Genomic DNA, 22,163 nt, shown 5'->3' with positions numbered 1-22,163 from the left:
GCCAGGGGTCTTCCCGGCCACCCCTCCCGAGAGCTGCCCCCTCCTCTGCCCCCGGGTGCCCTCAGCACGCGGAAGCAGGGCGCTGTCCTCTGTGCTCCTGTCTCTTGCCGGTCTAAGGGCCCAGCAGCCGGCGCCCGCCCTCTTGGGCTCCGCGTGCGTGGCTCAGGTGGACGTGGCGAGGGGGCCCTCGGCGGCCGGTCCGTGCGGCGCTGCTGTCCTGCTCGAGTTTCTGATTAGCAGACCAGGTGCTGGGCGTCCCGGCGCTGGTGTGGATGCTTCGGGGTGCGGGCGTGTGGGCTCGCGGGGCCTGTCCCAAATGCCCTTCCTGGTCTCAGCGGGTCTCAGTAGCCAGGGGACCATTCAGCCGTGGCTCAGGAAGCGGGCCCGTCCTCCACCTAAGCGCCGGCTTTCTTTCCAGCCAGAGCTGGCGAGCTGCCTGATCCTGTCCTCGGTCCGTGGGCCCTGGCACTGCCCACCCATATCCTGTCCTCGGCCTGTGGGCCCCGGCACTGCCCACCCATATCCTGTCCTCGGTCTGTGGGCCCCGGCACTGCCCACCCGGCTACTCTCGTGGGGGAGGAGGGCTGAGGATGCTTTCTGGGGGGCGTCAGCCTGCTGACCAGTGAGGCTGTGGCACTGACCAGGTCACAGGTCGTGAGCATCTTTGTGTGCGGCGCTGGGTGGGGGACTCTGTGCCGAGGAGAGGTGAGCCCAGCACCCGGCACCCGGTTCCACCCCTGACGCCGGCCCTGAGGTCCAGCTCTGAGGCAGAGGAGGACAGGTGGGCGGTGCCCAGCAGCACGCAGGACCCTCGTCAGGGGGAAAGAACCGAAGTAGCACGCCTCAGCTGTTTGTCTTTAAAGGTGGGCTGGGCCACAGGGACCCTGCGTCTCTGGGAGGCTGCTGGCCTTTTGCCCTGGCGCGGAGGGCAGGCCCGGAAGCCACTTAAGCTTCAGTGCAGTGTGGTTGGTAAGAATGGCCGCTCTCGCTGACCCCCATAGTCCCAGGCCATTGCAGGGCGAGTGCCAGCGGCCACTGAGGCCTGCATGAAGCAGCGGATGGTCCAGCTGCTCACCTAGGCGCCCCAGCAGCCCTGGGTGCTGGGTTCTGCTACCTGCACCCAGTCTCACAGACGACGCGGGCACAGAGGTGCCAGGATCGGCCCCAGGCTGGGCTTGGGTGCCAGCTGCTGGCTCGAGGGCCAGGGGGTTTAACCTGCAGCTGGGCTGATGGGATGGGCTTATGGGACCAGCTGCTGGCTCGAGGGCCAGGGGTTTAACCTGCAGCTGGGCTGATGGGATGGGCTTATGGGACCGTGGCAGCAGGCGCCGACGGAAAGGTAAGAAAGGACACACTTGAGGGATGCTTGGAGTGAGCCTGGGAGGGCAGCCTGGGGTCATGTGGGGATGAGCACCCATGGGGCCACAGGAGGGGGAGGGGAAGCAGCGAGGGTCGGGACCTGGTGGGCGACGGGGAGGGACCCCTCACAGCAGGCACAGTCATGTCCCCTGGACCAGGCACTGGGTGAGAGAAACGGAGGTGCAGGTACAGGCCCCGCCCTCCAGGCCTGGGCAGGCTCATGGGAGGGGTGGGCAGCAGCCCCGGAGAGTCCACACGCACGGCCACCAGTGCGAGCTCGGTCCGGACGCCCCTCTGCTTGGCTTACAATCTCTGTGCCTGATTCCTCCTATCACAGGGTCTGGTTCAGACGCGTCGGGTCCTCCTGAGCGCTGATCACAGCGGGGACAGGGGTCCTTGTCCTGGGGTGTGGCATTCTGCCCGGGGCGCGTCCCAGGTGGCGCCTGGCTGTCCTGGGAGCGGGCCGCAGGCTGCAGGGGGCTCCGTGGACAGTTCCGCTCTCACACCCAGGACGCCGCACGGAGCTGTGGGCAGGGAGCTGAGCTCAGAGGCACAGGTGCTCGTGAGGGAGATGAACAGACCCCAGATCCGGGTCACTGTGGACGCATCGCCACTGCAGATTCTCCATTATTACGTGCACGGAAAACTCTTCCAAATGAAACCATGTTGTGCCGTCTGCCGATTGTGGAAAAAGTAAATGTCAACAATATCGATGTGTGTGTAACGGAAGGCAACCTGGATCTGATTTTTAAGAAAATCATTTAAAAATATGGATGTTCCAGAGCATATTTTAATGGAAACGTCACTTGCCCAAAACCAAAAATGTGTTTCATAGGAAATGAATCACATTTAAAAATGATTTTTGTTATGTAAGCTGTAAAGAAAGAATCAGAATTATTTTTTGGAAAAAGGAAGGAAGGAAAAAGAGAAAGAAGGAAAGGAGAGGACATTTTTAACTGGGAACATTTAGAGGACCAGAGGACTGCAGTCATTTTTAATTTTCCCGTTTCATCAGCAATTGCGTGGGGAGATCTCTGGGGGGCGGGGGGGCATCCTTCAGCGCAGAAGTCAGGGCGAGTGTCACCAAGCTGGGAAGAAGGCTCTCTGGAGGACATTCCGTCCCCCCTGCAGCACTGCCCTTCCCCACGCCGCGGCACTACAGGGCTGCCCGACACTGGGAGGGACCACAGGATGAGGGAGGGAGTTGCTATGGCAACTCCCTCCCTCAGCCATCCGCATGGTGCTACAGGTTCTCTGTGTGCAGGAGAATTGGGAAAACCTGCTTCTGAGCAGAGAGAGCTGAGGGGGAGGCTGCCGCAATGGTTGGGGAGAGGTGGGGATGCCAGGGAGGCAGGGAAGGCCTTTCACAGGGTAGGGCTCAGCTCAGCCAGCCTCTTGCCCGGATGGCAGCACATGACCAGAGCCAGGAACTGTTGGGACCCACACACTGGCCTTCAGAGCTTCAGGACCCAGGGCTCTGAGGGCCTGGAGGGCCGGGGGCCTCCCTGCAGCCGGCATCCCTCGGGGCCACCTGAGTGACAGTGACTCAGAGCTCGGTTAGCGCTTCTGTGTCCCAGGATATAGATCAGAGTCCTGTGCTGCTACCATCCCTTCCCTTCAGGCTACGAAGGACGACACATTGGGCTGGGTGCGCATGAGTGTGTGCACCACACCCACAGGCTCATGGAGGACAAGCTCGCGTGGGGCTGAGGGGAAGCGTCTTCTCCACAGATGGGAGGACCGTGGCGTCCCCGGGCTCTGTGGCCTCTGTGCTCCACAGCGGGGACCTGCACCCACCAGGCTCTGACACGTCCCTCCTCTTGTCAGCCCTCCCCAGACTTACCCCATGGCTGCTGTCTACCCGGGTCTAGAGATAAAAGATCTAGGGTCAAAAAAAGCCACGTGACTAGTCCAGGATGCCCGGCTAGTAAGTGGCCAAAGAGGGCTGTGACTCTAATTTCCACGGACCCGGAGCCTGTGTTTGCCTCGTTATGTGGCAAGGACGCTCATTTCTTATACCAGGAAAAGAGCTCTCGACCTAATAAGCTGTTTAAATTTAAAGGACATGAAAAATAAACGAACGTCATCCTTTGCTTGTCGAAGTAAAAATAAACGAACGTCATCCTTTGCTTGTCGAAGTAAAAATAAACGAGCTTCATCCTTTGCTTGTGGAAGAGGCCGTGGGGGGCCTGGCACATTCTCGCCTCACATGCTTGCAGGCCGAGGTGTCAAGCACGGGGGTTGGTTCCTCCACCTGCAGGACGCCAGTTCTTACAGAGGCTCCCGGACATACTGAAGCCCAGTCATAAGACTTTGTTCATTGAGGTGATTCACTGAAATTATTTCCTGGCCCAGAGAAGGCTGGCTCCCTTGCCAGAAAAGCGCCGTGAATTCCAGGAAGTCCTCTCGCTCTGTCACCATTGGCCGCCTGGGGACTGGCCTTTCTCTGGCTGTTCTCAGCTCCACTCCCCTCTGTTGGACGAGGGACATGGAGAGGTCATGGCCTTTCCACCTCCTGGGGGTCCCCAGAGAGAAGCAGCCTCCCAGCTCCACGGGGCCCCTCCCGGGCTGCGCCAGGAGCCTGCTGTCCGCTTGGCGGTGGGGGGGGGAGGGCTCTACCTCCGCAGAGGGTTGCCGAAGCATCCCAGCCCTCACCTCTGCCGCCCGCAGCGCTCCAGCTGTCTTTGGACCAGACCAGCCACGGGTAGGAGACAATGAAAACAGTTTTCTTCTCCTGGACCTGGGCGCCAGCCTTGCCTCGGACGCAAGTCCACCGTCAACTCTGAATCACCTGCTCTGGTGGGATTCTGACAGGGGCACTTTCCATGACTTTTATCTTTCATTTGTGCAATTTATCAGCGCCTACCACACACCAGAGACGCCGGTCACGTCGTTTTCTCCTCTAGTTTATGGGCGATTGGGCTGAAATCCTGTGTGTGCCAAGAGCGGCTTGGAAATTTCAGCTGAAGCGCGATGCTCCAAGTTGCGCAGTATTGGAACTGTTTCCTGTTGGTGGAATAGTTTCCAGCGTGTGGAAACCCATTCCCCCAAGCTATCCCTGGGTTTCAGATGGTCGTTTCTCCTCCTCTGGTCTTACCATTTTATTCACCGTGCCCTCTGCTAGAGCTGGTTGTTGGTGAAATGGATACATTTGGCATTTTGAGTCTGCACTGAAGGGCAGCAAATGGCTATTAGAGGAAACCAGCAGGTGAGGAGGTACCAGGTACAAGGTGGCCCCTCGTTAATCCTGCAGCCCTTCTGGTTTCTGGAGTCAGTGAACCTGCTTCCCAAAGAGTGTAATTTAGCCTCACCCAAACTCGTTATTTTGATGAACTGAAAACCACATGCCTTGGAGTCTCAATGGGACCCTCCTCTATTAGGGGACTTCCTTAACCCCGAAGGCCGACCCCTTAAAGCGATTTGGAAATCTGGACGTGCCCCGATGGAGGGGCTGCTGGGGGGCTGCTGGAGGGGACACCGGCTGGGCCGACGGGTCCTGGTCCGATAGCTGAGTCTCTTTGTGATGCTGGGAAGGTCGCTCAGCCTCCCTGCCCCCACGCCCTGCCCTGTAGGAGGGTCGTGAGCACCCCTCCTCTGCTGAGCTCAGCACCCCCCAGCCTTGCACCAGGCCCAGACGCAGCATGACCTCGGGGGGCCCACGCACACGTCCTGTGAGGTCGGTGGAAGACGTCACCCTCACTTTCTCTAGATAAGAGAACTGAATGTCAGAAGCCTAATCAACTCACTGAAGGCCACGCAGCCAGACAGAATAAAGGATCTGAACCGACGTTCCGTGGCCCCAAGTCCTGCTCCCCCCGCCTCCATCTCACCTGGCCCAGACGCACCGCCGGCCTTGCACCCTGGAAGCAGCTGCCTTCCCTGTCTGTCTTCAGCTTCCCAGGGCCGCCATGGATGCCGAGATCATCGGTTGTGCAGATGAAACGACAGCAGGGCATTTGGAAAGAACTCAAGGGCCAGAAAGTATAAGACGCCATGAAGTACACGAGGACTTGAGATTTAAAGCAAGGCTATCACTTCCGATACCAGGAATTAACATCAAAGGCTCCCTGAAGATCACGCCCGAGACAGAAGTGCAGGAAGAATCAAAATGGGTTTGCATGAGGCGAGGTATTTGTGGAAAAGCTACAGCCCGGTCCGTGATACACGGGCTGATAACTAGTCCAGGGGACGTGGGTGCGGCCTCACCCCGGTGGAGCCGGCATGTAACTAGGAAAGCTGAAATGCCATCTGTCGTAGACTAGACTGCCTAGGACATCGGGATCTAGTCTGCTTCAGATCTACGGAACGGGGAGAGAAGAAAGAGAGGGTTTCTCAATATCTCTGGCACTGTTCTGACCCACAACGATGCCCAGGGAATAACAATGCCTCTGTTTCCACCACGTGCTCGTCTTAAAACACATGTCATCCAAAAAAGGCAAGGGAACTGCAGTAAGTATTCAAGGCACATTGGAAAGTAAAGAAATGACAGAGAGAAAGATGATCAAAATACGCCAGTTGGGAAAGTGGGGAGAAGAGAGTGAAATTAGTAAGGGGGTGAGATCTGATGTGAGTTTGATGGGCTGATGGACATTTTTATTTGATGATTTTAAACCTGATTTGCAAGTCTGATATGAGCATTTTAAAATAACACCATATTAGACAAGAGAGAGAAAAAGACATATTAGGAAAATGCAATCCTTTTATCTTTGAACTATTTTGATCTTGGTTGTTGGAGTTTCAAACATAAGAGGCTGCGTTTCATTCATTTGTTGCTGGAATTGGGTCAGACTTTGGGGGTCGATTATCTTTGTCTTTCTTCCCCTGACCTCCCTCACCCCCAACCCAGCTGGCCTCACGTCTGCGGAGGCACCTTGGCCTGGCCCACCAGGCCCCCATGGGCCGTTCCTGCTTTCCTGTTTCCTCTCAGGCCTCAGGCCTTCATGAAGAAACTCTTCTCTGGGAGCCGGCGTTGTCCGGAGACCTCTGCAGACAGAAGCCCGTCTCGTCCTTACCGTGAACCATCAGGTGGCTGTCCGCATTGCCCGGCTCTGGATGTAGACGGGAGAGGGCGGCAGGGCTGAGCCCTGGAGTCAGGAGGCCTGCTGGGGGTCCTCACTGCTAAGCCCTGGCCCTGCTCCTGAGTCCCCGGAAGGGTGCCCAGGACCACCCAGAGGTGGGAGGAGGTCACCTCTTGACGCCTACTGCCCTTCCTAGGTCGCACTTGTGCAAACCCGAAGGTGTGAAGTGTCTCCTGGTATCTGAGGGGCCTTTATCAGTGCAACTCGAATGTTCCGCCTGGACTTTTAAAAGGGTTTTTACAAAGAAAGCAGTTAATCGACAGACCTCAGATACTCACAATGAAGCAATAAACGGGATTTTAAATTATTTCTACTTAACTTAAAAACCGGCTCCATTTGAGAGCCCCGAGGAACTTAAAGCCAGAGACAGGCATTTTCAAGGGCGAAAAAACCTTGTCATGACGTGACACGGGGAGAAAAGCAGAAACACCTGAGAGAGACGGCGGAGACCCAAGTACACGGCGACAGCGTGACCGAGTCACCGCGGGATGATTCCGGCGGGAAGCTGTGGCTCAGACCCCCCTTTGGAAAGAGGCCAGCAGTAGCAGCTATGGCTGGAGTCACTTCACTTCACCAGGGACGTGTCCAGTGCCGAGCGTGGCCCGGGCCCCGGCCAGGTGCTGTGCTTGCCCAGCCCAGCCCTTCTGAGCCCACCTGCCCGTGGCCCCCAGGGAGCCCTGACCCCATCCTGCCCGTGGCCCCCAGGGAGCCCTGACCCCATGCGGCGAGAGGGCTAATCTGAAAACACAGCCCATTCCACTTTAAAACCAACAAACCTAAATGCAAAGTCCAACGAATAGGTACACGTTCCTTGGGAGTCAAAAACTTTGGAGAAGAGAGCACACGCAAAGTTAGATGGCCGAAAAACGTACGAGCTGAAAGTCTCGGAAAGGACAGATCTCTTCGATCTAACACGTCACAGGTGCTGGAGAGAGACTGCCAGGGACGGCCAGAGATGGCAGAGGGGTGGGGTCTATGGGGGGCTTTGCAGGAAGAGAGAAGCTACGGTCAGGAGGGAGGGGGTGGGGGGGACCACGGGAGGCGCCCCGATTCCTCCGGCGAGAGGATAAGCATCTCACTGCCTTCCACAAACAGCCATGTCTTGAAAACAGGTAAAACTCACTTTCTTTTTCTTAGACAAGTTTTAAACGTGGGGTGGGTAGACGTGGAACGATGCAAGCTGTCCCTTCCTGTAAGTCTTAGGTCCCCAGCTGTAAAGGGGTTGTCTGCGCCCCTACGCGCTGCAGACGAAGTGGCCTGGCGGTCGGGAGAGAGAAGTGCTTCTTCTTCCCCTTTTCAGAGTTGTGCTCAGGCCCTCCAGCTCCACTGACCTGTGGCAGTGCTGGCCGGGCCTGGCTCTCGTCCTCCACACCCACCCCTGCCCCCCGCCCAACAAGGACGCTGCGAGTCTGCGCAGGGTTCAGGGCACAGCTGACGGGCAGCTTGGCCTCCCACTGGACGGTGATGCTGTTTCCTCCCCGGCTTCCCATCCAGCGACCAAGAAGGTATGTCTTTCCTCCATTACTCACTCGGAAATCGCCGTCCTGGTGCAGGAGACGCCGCGTGCGTCCGGCAGAACGCGTCCAGGGCCACACCATGCATGCGCCACCAGGCTTTCACCTCCACACGGCCCTGCCACTGATGCCGCCCACGTGCAGCTCTGTCGCCTGCACAGAGGTGACCTCATAGAGTCACCACTCCTCTATGAGTCTCCTCATAGAGCTCGCCCGCCACCACTGCCTCCTTTGCACCCAGGGCAACAGTGTTTCCGAATTCAACGGAACCTTCCAGGTCATCTGGCCGAATCCCCTCCCTCCACAGTGGAGGCCTGGGGCTCAGAGACGTGGCCGCATCTGCCCAAGGTCACCTGGCTGACCTGTCTGCAGACCCCACTGCTTTCCCACCGCAGTTCTCCCTGCAGAATTCCTGGGCTCTTTACCAGGCTGTGTTGTACAAGTCATCTTGTTCTGATTCGTTGACTGATTTACTCAACGGCTTGGGTTCCCAGCGCAGTGCGAAGTGCTATTGAGAAGGAGCTGGACGCTGAAGGCCCGAGGGGTGCCCTCAGGAACCTCTGCTCTGTGTCCGGTCCAGGTGACCACACAGCCACAGCGTAAGATGGGACATGATGTCTGCGGAAAGAAGCCAGGGCGCTGGCGTCGTGGCTGTGGGATCTGAGCCGGGGGAGGGGATTAGCCAGCTCAGCGAAGGGCTGACCTGGCCCCATGGCTGGGCTCCTGTAGGCGGTGGATTTGGATCGAGAGGAGGGTCAAGGAAGGTCACCTCAAGGCGACGTGCCTGCTTTGCAAAGGGCCAAGAGGGGGAGGGCACCAGAAAGCTCTCGCACCATGAAGTATGCATACACTGTAGACAGTTACCTGAAGAATTAGGAATATGCCTCTCAGGATCTCTCAAGCCATCTTTACGCCTCAAGGTGAGACAGTCTGCAAATCTACGCTCAAGGTGAAACCAAGGCTAGTCTCCCATGAAAGTGCATCCAGCTTCACCGTCCTCCCTCCCTGCCCGACGCAGAGCTGGGGGTCACCCGCCCTAAGTGTGGATGTGATCCTCACGGCAAGAGTGGAAGCAGCACCGTTTGATAATCAGATCATTGCCGGAAACAGCTGCTCCGAAAGGCCCTCGTTTTCACACTTTCCCAACCTTCTCCCAGTGCGTCAGTTCAGCCGCAGCCTGACTTATCCAAGGAGCCCGGCAAGAAGAGTGAGCGTCAGGGGAAAGTGGGCAGGTGAGCCCCTACCCCGATGGATGGAGGTCCTGTCGCTCTGACAACGTGTTAAGGAAAAAACGCCTCACCACAGTCACATTTAAACGGTCCCCAGTGGTTACACCATCTTCACAAGTCAGATATACTATTTCCTTTTTGAAACGTGTCCCGTGCAAACACAGCCCATGGTGCGATCTGTGGGCTGGCTGCCACCGTCATAAGTGGGAAATCCTACGTGCTGCCCCATTCTGCTGGGAGGAAAGGGGCCTGCCAGACGTCGGAGGGAGCGTATTTGTGACGGACTTGGAAGTTTTGTGATCATTTCCCTTTCCAGGAAGTGATCAGGTTACCCCGGGGCTCCTCCCACTGAGGTCAAACAGGAGACCCGGAGGCTGGGCTGTGGCCTCGGTCCTTGTTCTCCGCCGACACTCACTCCCGGAGATTCATTCTGCTAGTCGAGCAGCTTTCATTGCCATGTGTATGTCGGCGACCTGCACATCCAGGGTTCCAGCCCCCGTCTCTCGCGAACTCTGTGGGTGCTCTCCTGACCGCCTAGGACATTCGACCCTCCACAGCCTGGCCCACTCCCCTCCACTGCCCCCCGACTCCCCCGCAGGCTCCTCCTGTTTTCGGAAACTGCAGGTGCTGGGGGCACCTTTGGGTGGCGCGGATGCTCTCACACTCACGCCACATCGTGTTCCTCGGGCAGAGCCCCCAGGTTCTGACTGCTCCTGCAGCTGCTGTGCTCCTGACCTCGCCTGTGGGATCATCTCCAACCCGGAGGGTCGCCACGGCTTCCCAATGGGCCTTCCTGACCTCCTCTTGGCAGGAACTGGAGCGATGAGTCGAAGACGTCAGGTGATGTCTCTGCTGTGCCGAAACCCAGCCCGCTCAGAGTGGAGATCAGAGTCCTGCCAGGTCCTGCAGGCCTGATGGGATCTGATCCCTGACGCTCTGCTTCACGTTCTGGAACCTTCCCCTGGCTGTCCCTCCTCAGACCCCCAGGCGTCCCTGCCAGCATGCGGGGGCCGTGTTCCTGCTGTTTCCCCACACACGGGGTTTTACACGCAGACCCCAGGAAGAACACACGCCCTTAGCCTGTGGTCCTTGTTTCAGGCTCAGCTGTGGGAGCTGTCGGGTCCGTAAAGTGAGCCGTATACGCGCAGAGCTCGTCACCTCACTTCACAGGGTACCCTCCCCTCCCGTCTGTGATCCACCCGAGATCCTAACTGGGCAGAGACGCCCTTGTCGGCTCACGGGGCCGAGGCCCCGGGGGACCGTGCACGCGCCAGCCGCCCGCGTTCCCGGGGCTTGGGTCTGTGTTTGCTCGTCGTTCCAGGCCAAGAGGGAAGCTACAGAAACATCCCCTCCCACCCCAGGAATATTATGCAGCTATTAAAGATTCCATAACCTACACAGTACACAAAGAAGCAAGCTTCAAGATCCTCGAGGGATATGATTAATAATATAATTAATAATAATTAATTAATATTTATCAGATGAGATTATACATAATTTTTCTTCCCCCACTTTCTCAAGTTTTGGAGCGTATAGTAGCTTTGTTTCCAAAAATGTCATTTAAAAATGCCCTGGTCTTGTTAAAATCACACTCTCCCCCTCTTCGCCAAGAGCCCCCTTACACGTGCCAGTGATGGGCGATTGCACATCACAGTGCAATTCACCTCAACAGAGGGCATGCGCGTAGAAAGGCACCACCACTACCTGACCACAGGAGGACAAGAGCGGAGGGGATGCGAAGCCGCCATCCATGCGCCCGTGGCGGGGGCGTGGAGCAGGGAGGTGCGTGGCCCTGTCCCGCCGAGGCCAAGACGGAGCTGCCCTCTGTGGCCCTGGGGTTGAAAGCGAGCTAAAGAAGCCACCAATTTGAGCCCCGGACTGTGCGCCGTACGCTGTGGTGGTTTCCTCAGGATCCGGCCGCTAATGCTACCTGGGATGGGGAGGGCCTGAAGGTCACTTCCGTGGGGCAGCGTTCCCCACAGGTAGAGGATAATTAAGGGCAGAAGCCAGCCTGAAAGAGAAGTATTCCAGCTCCTAGTGGAGAGCAGGCTTCTAACAACCTCGGTGCCCCAAGTATTAATAACGCATACGCTAATTATAAGCCAGATTATTTAGTCCTCAGGGGCCTAAGCAGCTCTCTTTGCGACACCTGCTTAACTAGACTGGAATCTCTGTACAAGTTGGAAAGTAATAAAGTCAAACATTTTTAAAATAACATAACAGAGGCTCTCCACTACCTTGTATTGAATACGGCCCGAATGGTCCGAAACAAGGAGGTTTTGGTGTAACGTGCAAATATTCTATTCTGAAAACACACTGTGAAGCTTATATAATATTTAGTTTTAATCTGTCTATAAATGGCATTAAATTAAAAAGAGGACAGCATGTAAATATAAAAGGGCTAACCTCTCTGTCAATGGCTGAATAATATAACAAAAATGTTGAGGACACAGACGCTAAAAAAATCATAAACTTTTCAGTTGTAGGACTAAGATATTCCTGAATGTGTATTAAAATGTAGTAAGACTATATATGACGAACGGTATCCGCGAAGTCTAAGGTTCCATGTGGCACCGTCCACTAAGGCTGTCCGCTTGACAGTGTGGCTACTTGAATCTGAGCTCAGAAACGAAGTGCAATTAGAAATGAGCTCCTCAGCCCCAGTGGCCTCGCGCGCTCCGCAGCCACGTGGGGCTGAGGCTGTCCTCCGGGCACCCCCATCACCCCACAGAGTGCTGCTGGACAGTCGTGTACGTTAGAAACTCATTTTGTGAAGCCAGATCACATTTTCATTTTGATTATTAAGAAAGTATTTGCACTTAAGTTTTTGTTTCCTTAAAAAGGTCAGGTGAGAGTGGGAGTTCTCGTCTCTCTCTACTATCCCAATATTCTCCAATTCTCTTTGAAGGTAGCAGGATTATTGTGGACAGAGAACAGGATTAAGCACACGGACCACCTGCAGACAGCTAAGCAGAATCCGCAGGTGTCTGGAACACGTCTTTCTTCGTACAAATGCAAAAAAGAGAGAATGGAATAGAAGGGCTGTGATTTTCCTTGAATTGTGGCTCCTGGAAGATCACGGATCACGTTTAGGGACAAGTACACAGGTACGTCACATACACAGACGGGTCAAACGCGCAGACAGGTGGGATCACTCCCTACAAGCATCCGGGCTCCCCGGCCGGCCTCGGCCCATCAAACGCCCCCTTCACCCGCTCAGAGCCGGTCTTTCCAATCGAGAAAGAAACCCAGAGAGGATGGTTCTCTTTCCTGAAATCGCTAGCAAAAAATGCCCTCCGAAATCCTCGCTGGTAACTTCCCAACGGGAACGTCTACTTTATTTCCAGATTCGCTCATTTTGCTCGAGGAAACTCTAAATTAGTGAAGTGTTTACGGGAATAAAACCTCAAATTTACAATTAAAGGCCAACGTAACCTGCTCCTGGCTGGTCAGACCCTCACTTCCTTCCCAGAAGCAGCTTCTCCGGTAGCTCAGGGCTGGGGTGGTGACCAGCCGCTGAGCTTGAAGGAAGACCGTTTGTCAGAACTGCCCCAGAGGAGCCCAGAATGAAGTGAAAATGGGACCAGATTCCCAATAATCAGGAGAGGCCAAATTTAACTGGATGTAATGCATGGAGAGGACTCAGCCAGTTCAGCACGTTTTATGAAGGGCCAGGTGTCTGGCTTTGAATCCTGGCCTGACGACACAGGCTGCAAAATCCATGCATTCACATAAGCGTGTGTTTACACATTGACATGCAGCATATCTAAATACATACGTACATACATTTAAAGTGCCTTTAAGATGGCATATTTAAAATCGTCAGGAAAACATTTTTTCCTTCTGTTCACGTGCACCAGATATGCTGTATGGTTTAGATTCTCAACTGTATAAAGAAAGGAATTCTGCAGTTAAACAATAAACTAATTCAAAGAGTCATTTTCAAATAGTTTGTAGTAGGTGGATTATTTTAGTTTGGATTAGATGACAAATTGGGTTCTATTTATTTAGAAATAGTATCATTCAGTACTGTCTGGTATCTGTATTAAAATTTCACCATTTCAAAACGGAGGAATGGAATGCTAAGAAATATTTTGTAAGGAAGGCCTTTTTTGTGGCCTTGTTCTGGATTTAAAACCTTCCCCAAGTTTTTCACAGTAAAAAACATGAAAATCTCAAGGCCAGCTTTAAGTTAGAAATCCAGCCCCATCCCCGGGAGGGCTTCCTCTCAGGTCAGACACAGTGGCCACTGCCAGCTGGTCTTTAAATGGCCAGTGTATGGACTGTTCAGGTGACAGGACAGATTGGTTTAGCCCAGAAGACAGCAAGTAAGGCAGGTTGAAGGTGAAATGAAACACGGATGCCCGCTGAATCCACACTTGAGGTAACAAAAAAGGACGCTGCCCCTCCAGGGCCGGGGAGCAGGGGTTGCCGCAGTGAAAGCCCTCGACCAGGAGCCCCAGGAGGATGGTTCAGACCGACAGAGCTTTCACACAAGACTTCAGTTAGTTTGTGACTTGGCTGATCGGGGATCTGGTCCACATTCATCGTGTTTCATTTAGTTTCAATGAAAATGGGTGACGAGGCACCAACGAACGACTTAAAAATTCAGTTTCTACGAGCCGACGAAGCCCAGATTTTCCGGCAGCCTTTCGGCCCACCCAGCAAATCCCTCATTTCGAGGAGAGAAGGGATCCCTGAGAGCGCAGGGGCCAAGCCAGGGCGCCTTCCCGTGGGGCGGTGCTCGGTATGACAGACCGCCTGCAACGAGCCTTGCTTCGGCCTGGACGGCTGGCTCCCCTCTGCTTCCACCCCCAACTGGGCTGAGCAGCGCTCGGGGCTCCAGTCCCCTGCCCGGACCATGCTCCCCGCAGCTGGCTCTGCCCGGCCCCTCGCTGGCCCCTCCGCGGCCCCGACAGCACGGCCTCCTCCCGGCCTCAGTGTGTCCGTCTGCTGCCCGCGCCTGGACCAGCTGAGCTCAGGCACTGGCCCACGACCTCTGCTCCCCAGCCACCCCCCAACACCGATGGTCGCCTCCCAGGATGCCCTGCACGGGACTGGCCATGGTGCCTTGAGGGCAGAAATGGTGTCTTATCTCTGGGTGCGGGTTACAAGTTTTTAAAACGAAAGAATGAAACAGCTCTGTTTATGGTTTTCCGGGAGATGCCCTCTCCCGGTTTTTGCTTCCGACTCGAGGCTCAGGGACTTTGCAGAACACCCCTCTTTGCTGAGGGGATGTGAGCACAGAGGGGCGGAAATGATTCCCGGGGCGGCAGAATGCCGCCCACACGCTGATGGCGACAACCAGATGTGAGAACACCTGTGCACACCTGCATACACTCACACACACGTGCACACACGCACACACATACACACAGGCACTGCAGAAACATGGCAGGGAGAGCCCAGCACCCAGGCACCCCTTTCTGCAATCACCGCCCACCCCCAGGGTTCCAACGGATGTAACTGCCGCAGTGTCTTTCTTCTCTTTATTTTTCTTTCTAAATTAAAGGACTTGCTGTAAAGTCCTCCAAAGCCAGAGGCTCAGAAGATTTTGGAGTGAATTAAAGTTCTCCTTATTTCAGGGAGGTCACAGAAGTCATTAAGTAAACGTTAAACTAACGCTTACATTTTCCTCCTTTGAATTCTGCTTAATGTTGTCACGAAACCCAGCAGTTTAACACGAGCTGTGGGACTTGCGTGTGTTGCCGTGGTGACGGTGACAATAACTGAACGTCTACAGTGAGCCGGGTACCAGGACTCTTCCATTTCACAGATGAGGACTTGACACCCCTCTGACGGGAGAGGCCCGTCTCTGTGTTTTGTTTTGCACAAAGAGTTTATTGGTACAAAGCTGTGTCTTGACTAGTCAACTTCCCTCCTACACCTGTGCCTTTCTTTGACGACTGAAGTCTGGTTTTTCCCTCTGCAAACTTCCTCATAACCTGCACCCAAACCTGGAAGATGGTGGAGAATAAACAAACCAAAGACAAACACACCTGGACTGCATGCAAATACTGCCAGAGAACTCTGCAGATGCTTTCGTAAAGCACAGATCCCTTTATAAAATAAATTAAATATCAACGTTTTTCTGTGTTTTTTGCTTTGTTTTGTTTTTCGTTGATTTGCATGTGAAAATGGTTAAAGGTGATTAAAACATAACCCCAAACTCAAACCCCTGGAACTCTCCCTTAATAATCTGGGTCTAGGGACTTCCCTGGTTGCGCAGTGGTTAAGACTCCATGCTCCCAATGCAGGGGGTCCGGGTTTGATCCCTGGTCAGGGAACTAGATCCCATGTGCCACAACTAAGAGTTCACACGCCACAACTAAGAAGCCCGCAAGCTGCAGCGAAGGAGCCCTGGAGTCACAACTAAGGAGCATGCCTGTGGCAACTAAGACCCAGCACGACCAAATAAATAAATAAATACATATTAAAAGAATGGATTTAAATAATGTGAGTCTAATGTCGGCTATTAGAAAGAGAAGTAGCAGGAAGGGAGATTCCCGGCGGATCCAGTCACAACAGCAAACTACCCAATGACACTTGGCAGCTGGGCCAGCACCCAGGGAGGGGGCCCTATGACGCTACATGGCTAAGTCCACCTGTTCCAGAAACAGAGAGAAGAACCCAGGCTTTTCCCCAGAACCTCCCTTAATAAGAAACTCAGTGAGCCCAGGCCTGAGCCATACTGCATTGCTTTATTTACTGTATGTTTGTGTGTTCATTCGTGGGAGTGGGAGTGTGTGTGAGTGTGAGAGCTTGTGCGTGTGTGTTCATGAGTGTGAGTGCGTGTGCATGTGTGAGAGTGTATGAGTGTTGTGAGTGTGAGAATGTGCACACGTGTAAGAGTGTGTCAGCATGTGTGTATGTGATTGTGTGTGCGTGTGTGTCAGTGTGTGTTAGCATGTGTATTTGTATGTGTGAGTGTGTGCACGAGAGTGTGAGTTTGTGTGAGTGCATGTGTGCGAATCTATGTGAGAGTGTTCTGTGAGACTGTGAGAGTGTGTGTGCGTGTGTGTGTGCGCACATGTGAGAGTGGGTGTGTGTGACTGTATGTGATTGTGTGTGCGTGAGTGTGTGTCCGTGTGAGTGTGTCAGTGTGTCTGTGTGAGTGTGTTTGTGCGAGCATGTGTGTATTTGTGTGTGTGAGTGCGTGAGCATGTGTGTGTGCGCTGTGTGTGTGTCTGTGGGTGAGTGTGTGTGTGTGTGTGTGTGTGTGTAACTGGAGTCATCCTCAAACATCCTTATTGTAGAAGTTTTCCTATATTGTGCTCCCCTGAATTTCCTATATGGGACTTATTTTAAATTGACCTTACTTATGGTTAAATAAAAATCTATCTGCCACAAGCTGTATTTCTTAGGGTATTTTTAGAAAAATGCTGCAGCACAAACTTTATCAACATTTTACAGACGTTGAAATAGAAATTGTGGGACGAGTTTCTTCCTGGGGATGACAAAACCCCTGTGAACAGTTTTCCACGACTGCTGGTCACGTCCCACCTGGAAGTTGAGCTTCACAGGACCCAATCCCCTGTTTAGTCCCCCGTGTGGGTTATGAGAAAACACTGCATGAGACCTAAAGCTAAAAGCTTCAGAGAAAGAAACTCAGAATTTGTATTTTTATGTAGTTAAGTATAAACCTTTAATTCTCCATCGAAAACCAACACCCCTAAAGGGATACTAATTTTGAAACGGTAGCATGAAGTGTGGAAAAGGTGCTTGGGCCAAGTTTGGTGACGGCCACTTACTGACTGAGCGCCCAACTGCCCGGACTCAGTTTCCACATCTGAGAGGTGGGTCCAAGCCCCCCACCTTCTCAAGGGCCAGGCGCGCAGAGAAGGCCCCGAGCCTCGTCTAAATCTCAGGTGTGCGTTGCTCACCGGGTCCCAGCAGGTCGTGTCTATGGTGTGACATGAGCCCCAGATGCCCGAGGCTGGCGCCCTTCTCCCCCACAGACACTCACACATATGCACCAGCTGTGCTCAGGTGGCCCTGCTGCTGCAGAAGAAAATGATTTTCTAACTGAAAGGAGGGCGTCTGAGGGGTGCTCCTTGAAGTGAAAGATCACGTATCACATGCCTCCCCCAACGTGAGGGCCAGAACCTCAGCGTAACTTCTACTGTAAGGAGTTAACTGTACAGAGGGGTCCACACATCCTTCCACGCAGAGACATGTCCCCTGTGAAGGCCACAGTCCTCAGTCCACGGCAGTTGTAATTCACAAAGTCCCCTGGATTTACTACTGTGAACCGGGAAGGCGGAAGATGATAGAAATGAGAATTAGTCCTCAGAACCTGGTATGCACTGAAAGTGGGTGAACTTCCTGCACCCGAAAGAGTGGAAGCTGGGGCGGAGCGAGGCTCTATTAGACCCTGGTAAATAATCCTCCCGACGCCGGCACGACGTGCATCGCTGACGAAATAAGCCCTCGGAAATTCTAGAAATAAGGAGCCCTCAGAGAAAAGTCGTATCTTGGCCTAAGTTCAAAATCTTAATTCTTTTATTTAAATATAGGTAACCAGGTTTTAAACAAGGTGTTTTTTTTTTTTTTTTTTGAGTATGTGGTTAAAATTCCTCTATGTCTAACGTGAAAATACCTGGGAGACATGCCTCGGAAAGACAGAACACACAAGAACGATTTAAATGTCGGAAAACCCAAAGGAGGACCCCACCCACCCCACGAGGATTAAATCAAAGTTCAAAGGTGAAGAAGTAAAGAGAAGCAGGGACGGACAATTCCTTCTCCTGCAAGGACCCTCATTAACCACAGGGATTCTGGTTCTATGACAAAGACAGGAATAACAAGGGAGAATCTAAATGTGGCCAACTGAGCATGAATGGAAGCCAATTTGGGGGCCTGTTTTTAGAGCTAATTGCCTCTGATTTAAGTCAGTTTTTAACCGGTTTAAACCGGTCATGGAGGTGGCTAAAACACCTACATCACGCCCGTGTCTGTGCTGATCTCGCATCTGGAAGTAGGAAAAAGGATTTCTGGCTGGGAGGGTGTGGTTTCTTAAAAAAAAATATAGGCTGAGGATGATGTGATGTGATTTGCAAGTTCTTTCAGGTTGCTACTTCCAGGGGATCTTAGCCAAGGAAACTTTTAGAGAAGAAACTTCCCTCTTGTTGGGCAGAGTCCTCACCAAAAAAAATCACATTCATTTGGACAATTTCATTCTTTTGTTTTCTTCCTGGCCTGGGGTCTCAGTGAACGTCACAGTCAGGAGTCCTCTGGGGGGGTGGCTGTTCATGGGCGTCTGTGTAGCAGAGACCTCAGCCTGAGAGTCTCTGCTAGTCTCGGGGCCCTGGGTCACGGTCGTCTCGGGTCCCCTCGCCTGCCTCTGGGGCTCCCTCCGCCAGTGCTGTCACCTGCCTCTGACCCAGCCACCAACCTGTTTTCTACGCCAGACGGACCAGGGACAAGAAAGCAATAGTTGCAGAGACTGAATGATATTCACGAACACATTACGTTTTAATACAGGTTCAGTTTACATATTGTACATAATTCGACAACACGATCGGCTTCTTTTTAAGACTATCCCACATGTGCTGTTCTAGATGAGAATGGAGCAAGGTCTTATCCCAGGAAGTTTAAGAGGATGGAGGACCCAAGACCCAGAGTGTATCTGGCAAAACTCGTGTGTCTGAGATCAAGAAGGTCCTGTTAACGGCCAACTAACAAAATTCAACCTCAGAAGTGACAAGGGGAACATTCCCAGGAGGTTCTATTTCTTAGCTGATGCAGAAGCGAGAAACATTTTTGAGGCAATTGGGACCCACTTCCTAAGGTGTCTCTATGAAGAAGTGGAGATCACTGCATCACACAAGGACTCTCTCAATCAGGCAAGAGGCTGTGCAGCGGAAATTGACCAAAGCTTTTAAAATACATATGTAAAGAATAAGCTATTGAGAAGAGCACATGCATGAATTATTCTAGAGAAAGCAGTTGCAAATCCTAAAGGGATTCATCTCTGCTCCTGCGCACAGGAAAGGCTTTGTGACTCGCATGAAAAAGCCATGGATGGAGGGCTGTCATCAATTAAAAGATTAAAGGAAAAAAAAACCACATTAAAATATATGGTTCCCTCAGTTGAGAAAGACTTATCATCAAGTAAAAGATGGTCATTTAAATATCAGACTATTTATAGTAGACATGTAAGTGAAACCCCTAGTTTTGAAGATCCGGTCTTAAAAACAAATCATTTCAGAAAATTGGTCAAGTTTGGATTTTCCAGAAAAAGGGTCAATTGAAGTGGGATTCACTTGCTGCAAAGACAAGTTACAGGTGACTGTGGCCTTTAGATCAGCATAAATCAGGAGAAGCCATCGCCCTCTGGAAGATACTCACCTCCCACCCCGACCCCCAGGCGGAGGGAGGGAGGGAGGAGGGAACAGACAGCCCGACACCGCCCAGGAGGACGTGAAGAGAACTCGGACACCACTCTGAAGATGCAGATGGTGCGGACCATCACGCCATCTTCCAAGAAGACAGGACAAGAAGAAAGAGTCAGCAGCGGAGGAGAAGCAGGTCTGCCTGGGACTTCAGATCAACACAACCTTCCAAGCCCAAAGTCAGAGGATGCAAAGCCATGAAAACCAGACCCATCAGAAGCCTACTCTGGTCTCTGGGGTCTGGAGACCACCAAGGAGAAGCCACACCAGATGCAAGTCGTCCACAGGCTGTTTCCCTGTTTACAGCAGGCCTGTTGGAACTGGAGATGGCAAAGCATTCCTCAGCAGGAGAGTCAAAGGGAAGTTGCCACGTTCTGATGTTAGCCAAGTTCCAAGTGCAGTTAACCACGTTTTGATCGTTAGGGGAATATGGTTTCAAGCCGTGGAAAAAGGAGGTCTTAACACAGCGGCCTGGGAGGTTCTTGCTAATTCTGTCCATTTGAGGTTCTAAAAGCTATTTGTCCGTCAGGCACCGCGAGGACGGCTACAGACTTTACAGCTGTTAAGTAAGAGGACGACCTCCTGGTGTTTACACGCCATGAAGAGAACTCCCAGGGTCTCGTGCCGGAAGGGCTAGTTCAGTAGGTCACTGAACATGAGCAGGTGATCTATGGCGCTAGGGCCCTGGGCAGGGATCCTGCAAAAAACGACACGGTGTGAAACAGAACCCGCACTCTGCGGATGCCCTGGTCCGTTTCGAGGGAGTGGGAGCACGGGGTGGGGTCCTTGGGAAAGGAATCCAGCAGGGTCTGAAAACAGAATCTTCTCTGCGTTGGAAATAAAGCCATTTCCAAACAAAATGGAAGCTGAGCAATTTGACGTGATGATTTTTATAACAGGCCAGGTGATTAAAAACAATTATTTGGGAACCTCGATTCTCATTATGTTCTGGAATGTTCAAGTCTTGCCCTTCTTTCCTTACAGACACCTGAATATCCCTTCTAACTAGATGACCAAAGGTCTTAATCTGCTGTCAATGGCTTGGACTGACTTCTTCCAAAACCTGTCTAGTAACTGAATATGGATGTATATATGTGCATATGCATGTGTGTGTGTGTGTGTGTGTGTGTATGTGTGTGTGTGTGTGTATACACACACACACACACATACACACACACACACACACACACACACACAGAAGAAAACCCTTAGTCTGGTGGTGTAAATGTAGCTGACCAGATTCATGATGAAAAGATAGAGACAATTACAGGCTCAGAGGAGCGAGAGGCCGTGCTGTCTGTGCACGGGTAAAAGCCTTAGTTAACTGAGTTATCACTGCCCTAAGGAGTCTCGATAGCTACAACCACAGTGTACTCTGAAGGAATTAGCTACGGTCATGGTGGGCTTTTGTCATTCGTGCTATTTAAATATCCATTTTTAAAGTGATCGTATTAACTACTGACTTTTAAGAAATCAATTTTTGACTTTCTACATTACAATCAATCACTCCCTAAAAGTTTGAGTAACTGTAAAACTTCCCTTCCACGTGCATGCACATCTGGAGAGAAAATATCTATACTTTAGAAAATTCAAGATAGAAGAAGGATACGATATGGAAAAGCTGGAGGTAAATGAGAGGGAAAAGGCAGATGGATTGTCCAGAGAAGTGACTGACATCCTGAAGCCCAGTCATGTGTGCTGAACTGAGGCGCTGACGCACACAGGTGGCTTTTTAAAGACATTTGTTTCTTTTCAAACGACACGTCCTTTTTGTTACCACCAAGTGAATAGATTTTAGAAAGAGAAGGATTTTCGTTAAATCTTACTTGAGTTCTTGTGAGCTGGTGGCCAGCATACTTCGAATGCTTTTGTCAGCCAGCGGGCAGCCCGACAGACTGTAAGACAGGGCGGAAGAGTCAGGTGAGTAGCCCCGAGGCCCAGCTTACGTTCCCGAACAAACACAACATAAAACTGAAATTAAAAAGTTGGATGCAGAAAAGCGATGGGGCAAGTGCTGTATATTGAATTTTGTTGGTATAATTAACTAATTCATGTTTACATAGAAATTGAAGGAAACACGTCTTTCCAGAAACTTGAAAAAATAAGACTCAAATATTTGTGCCCTTTGGTCTCAATGTTTGTAAGTCATTTTCCAAATTTAGGTAGTTTGTTTCAAAATAAAAGACATTATACAACACGTCAATTAGCATGCTTTTGAGGGTCAACATATAGCACTTAAAGGGGTGACACAGAATTCAACGTTTGTACTTGGACAGCATTGTTGAGGTAAGCTGAAAACAATAAATTGAAAAGACAGAATCCACCATGAGAAAAATGAAGGCACACCTTCTATGTGAGGCGTAATTACCAGTCACATGACCACTCCCATCACACCTTGGTGTTGGACATCTGCCACCAAACAAAAACAAAACAGCCAAAATAGTGAGTATGTTTGAAAAAAAAGCTTGGAAAAGTTTCATTGTTTCCAGTTTAGCTGCAATGTCTGCACAGGGATTTAAGCGCCCTGAAGAAAAGCTGCAAAACGCACAGGATTACATGGAAATGGTGTCTCCAGAGCACAGAGCATCG

The 22,163-nt window shown here is 52.2% G+C and overlaps 1 protein-coding gene across 27 annotated transcripts in view; it reads right to left on the bottom strand.

Moving 5' to 3' along the window:
* MYT1L (myelin transcription factor 1 like) overlaps window positions 1-22,163 on the bottom strand; it is a 407,540-nt gene that overhangs the window by 49,194 nt on the left and 336,183 nt on the right. For 17 of the 27 annotated variants that reach the window (XM_060309910.1, XM_060309903.1, XM_060309902.1 and 14 more), the window contains 2 exons: window positions 21,921-21,983; window positions 21,401-21,469 (listed from right to left, as the gene is read on the bottom strand). In XM_060309910.1, the coding sequence (XP_060165893.1) occupies window positions 21,401-21,469; window positions 21,921-21,983 (132 nt within the window). Of the gene's footprint in view, window positions 1-18,553; window positions 20,272-21,400; window positions 21,470-21,920; window positions 21,984-22,163 lie in introns of those variants that run through there. The other 10 variants (XM_060309913.1, XM_060309917.1, XM_060309914.1 and 7 more) reach the window with 3 other exon arrangements.

Source organism: Globicephala melas, chromosome 12 (assembly GCF_963455315.2).
Source record: "Globicephala melas chromosome 12, mGloMel1.2, whole genome shotgun sequence".
Lineage (NCBI taxonomy): Eukaryota > Metazoa > Chordata > Mammalia > Artiodactyla > Delphinidae > Globicephala > Globicephala melas.
The sequence above is the reverse complement of the archived record's forward strand: the minus strand, read 5'-3'. Positions and strand labels throughout refer to the sequence as shown.